A 3,459-nucleotide genomic window follows, 5' to 3' on the forward strand; every position below is an offset into this window, starting at 1 on the left:
AATACCAGATAGTTATCTCCTCATTACTGAATTTGCTGGTTCCCCGGTTCCCCTGCACAGGAATGATTTGACAAGCAAGACTTGAGATGCCAGAAACCGAGCTGCCCTCTTTGCCACACAACGTATCCAAATTATTTGGCTGGTTTGATTATTGCCAACCCACAACATCGAAAAAACCCAGTGAATCCCCCACACAACCCTGACCAAAGTCGTCCTCAAACTTACAGAAGCAACCCTCACCAACGTCGTCCTCATACTTACACTTCCAGTTGTTGAAATGCTTATCCTTATCTTAGAAGTTCAACATCACCAGTTCCGCCCTTAGACACCACCCCTCCTTGCAGACCAGTTTATTCTTATCCTTATCTTGGATGGTCACCATCACCAGTCAAGACTAGCGAGGCCCGGGAGGCTCAAGTAGCCAAGTTAATAAGGGTTATGATTCCGCCCTTAAACATCACCCCTCCTCGCAGATCAGTGTTGACTGCGTTAAGAACCATTGAATCAGCTTGACCCGCTGCCGACGAATCAAGATCATCAGCCAAGTCCAGCCCATCTCATCCTACAGCTAATCCCCATCCAGCCACCTCTTCCCAGTCATGCACATTAGCCAAACCACCAAAACAACAATACCAAAAAAGGAATATTGCATACTGGCAACAATTTAGTACCTGGAAAGATTGAATTCTACATTATTTGAATGCATTTATGTTACATGCTGTATGTTACATGCTGTGTTTTGTTCATTCCAACGGTATATAAATTTACTCAAAAACTGTACACTTTTATAGATGTGTAGATAGTGTTAGATACTCTTTCTGATCTCTTCTCACTCTATGTACATAGACTAAATTTTTCCTATATACTTATGGATAAGTGCCTTATTGGCAGGCCCTGGTTCTGAACTGGTGTGAAGTGCCCATCTGGGCAAGATGGGGCATGAAATTGCCAGGGAATATACTGTGGTTTATTTAAGAAAGGCTAGAGATACAAATACATGATTGAGTAGCAGTAGTAGATATGTGCGTTAAGTTGCCAAAAAAGGTTGATGGCAGTATTGGATATGTGCGTTAAGTCGCCAAAAAAGGTTGATAGCAGTATTGGAAAATAGTATAGAGTCCTCAAAAAAGTTGATATGTAGATGCGGTATTGGCTCAGGAACTGAGATCACAAAAGGATCCTCATTGACAGGAGGGTGAATCAGAGTGGATTTTTATCTACAGTGCCCCCCACAACTTCTCAACTACCCCTACAGGGGGGTTCCAAATTTTGGAGATTTTTTTTCCAAAAATTCTTTTAAAAGTGGGCTGATGCTGGGCTCTTTTTGGCCAATTTTTTGATGCAAATGTCCCATTTCACCAACCAGACCTGGTAACATGCATGATAATAGTCCAAAGTCATTGAAATTTCACTGGACTCGCTGCCAAGAGAGCAATGAAGAAATATTCTTCACAATAGTACATGTCTGTAACCACATACTATGGTCTTAAAACCAGCTGTTCCAAATTTTGCATCTGAAAAAAATGAAACTTTTTTTTGAGGCATTGCACAGACTTCAAAGTTATATTTTTGAGTTCTCCTACGTCTGTAGGTCTCAAAAATGTATAGCTTACATGTGATACATGTCTGGTGACTTTGAACACATTGTTCAAAGTTCAATTTTTTTTTGCAGGTGTGGGGTAGTTGAGAAGTTGTGGGGGGCACTGTATGATCTCAGGAAACTTTGACAATGCATTTGGAAATTCTTGTGAATCACTCAATCAAACCACCATGCGTGATTTCTTCACCCGTAACCAGAACAACTTGACTCCCCAAAATGATCTTGACAGTGATCTTCAGTCAGTGGGTCATGACAAACCCAATATTGAGGCATTGGGGGGAAACATAGATGAGCTTCAGTGTCTTTTGCATAGGGAAGAACTCAACACATTGATTGCAGCAAATTTGTAGATAATGGGTTAACGATTTTTATTTTATTTTATTGAGTGACAAAAACTTCAAAAGTATCTACATAAAAATTAAATTAAGGATGAGGATAATTGGAAGGGTTTATGGCATAATCATGACCAGCTACAAACAAATTTTCTTTTGCCTTTTTTTTTAATAGCAGGTCTATTATAAATCAAACCATTGTTGATATCTCTGAAGGTGGTAAGAGTTGTTTGGTTAATTTGAAGAGACATAGCTGTTTGAGCTTGAGTAAGAGATTCTCTAGCAGGTAAAGTGCAGTGTTGAACTGTTCTTGAGCCCAAACGAGTTTGACAATCCCTTTTTGTTTGTCTAAATTAATACCAATCCTATAATCCGGAAAAACAAACAAACCACATTTGACATGGTAAACATCAGTTGATGCTATAATTGAGCCGTCCAACTTGTTAGTTGGAAGGAATAGCGTGAATGCAAAATCTTGGGCATCCTTAGTATCCTTGTGAGGCGGGTTGAAGTATCCGCCAGTCGTGAACAATAGATTTGGTGAGCATTCAAATTTACCCAAGGGATCCTTGTAGTGTAGCAATCCAAAAGCCGGAATAGAATTTGTTTTCATGAGTTCACGGTTTTTTTTGAATGCAATGTTTGCAACACCTTTAAACAGTTTTACAAGTATGTTTGAAGGGGTTGAGGAAAAACGCATGAGAGAATCGTAGTTGTCTTTTGCTGCTTCAATCTTCTTGGAGTTAAGATACACTCCCGCAAGTTGATAAGCCTCAAAACATTTCCGCCACACCACCATCCACATGTATCCACCCCCAGAACGAGAGGCTTCCTTGACCACATTGACAAATTGTTTACATTTATGAATGAACCTGGCGACAATGTTCCAATCGTTCAGTTTGGTCAGGGTTAGATCTTCTACTTTGGTGAATTTGATTATTGCAATAATCTGATCTGGATTGTCTTCATGGATAACTACTACTTTCCCATGTCCGAAATAGTGGAATCCTTCAGCAATCTTCAGAGCCTCTGAAAGTTTGGCATCGGTGGGCTTTTGATCACCCTCCATGAGTTGGTGTGGCAAGAGCTCGGTTTTTTTGAATTGTTTAATTGACCAAGTAAGCTTTTCAGGCGGCAACAAGGGATCTTCAGCATGGCTCACAGATTTGTATGTGGAGTGCCGCTTGGTTTTTCTTCTCTTATTACAATTATCCCGTTTGTGTTGCTTCATGTATTCAAATACACCACTAAACATATCTATTTGTATGCATGGGTGAGGGAAACAAAACATACATATCTGGTAAGCTTATTGGGAGTTGAGGCTACCAGCATTGATGATAAAAATTGTGAAGAACTCACTCAAAAGAATGAGAAGGACTTGGCAAGATTGATACTAAGTTTGAGGCTAGATCAATGACAAGGATGAGGTCAATGAGAGCAGCTTGATTGATTGATCTTGATGGGATTGAGCCAGATTGATGTGAAATATCAGTTCACTGAGATAAGATTGAACGATAGAATATCTAC

General features: G+C 39.8%; 1 protein-coding gene across 1 annotated transcript; it reads right to left on the minus strand.

Annotated features, from left to right (window-relative positions):
- Window positions 1-2,122: 2,122 nt before the first annotated feature.
- On the minus strand, window positions 2,123-3,187 carry PtA15_2A367 (uncharacterized protein; the record flags this gene model as incomplete). Its single annotated transcript, XM_053166381.1, has 1 exon — window positions 2,123-3,187. The coding sequence occupies one exon, from the start codon at window positions 3,185-3,187 to the stop codon at window positions 2,123-2,125; it is 1,065 nt and encodes a 354-aa protein (XP_053017609.1).
- Window positions 3,188-3,459: the final 272 nt, after the last annotated feature.

This window comes from Puccinia triticina, chromosome 2A, assembly GCF_026914185.1.
Source record: "Puccinia triticina chromosome 2A, complete sequence".
Classification (NCBI taxonomy): Eukaryota; Fungi; Basidiomycota; class Pucciniomycetes; order Pucciniales; family Pucciniaceae; genus Puccinia; species Puccinia triticina.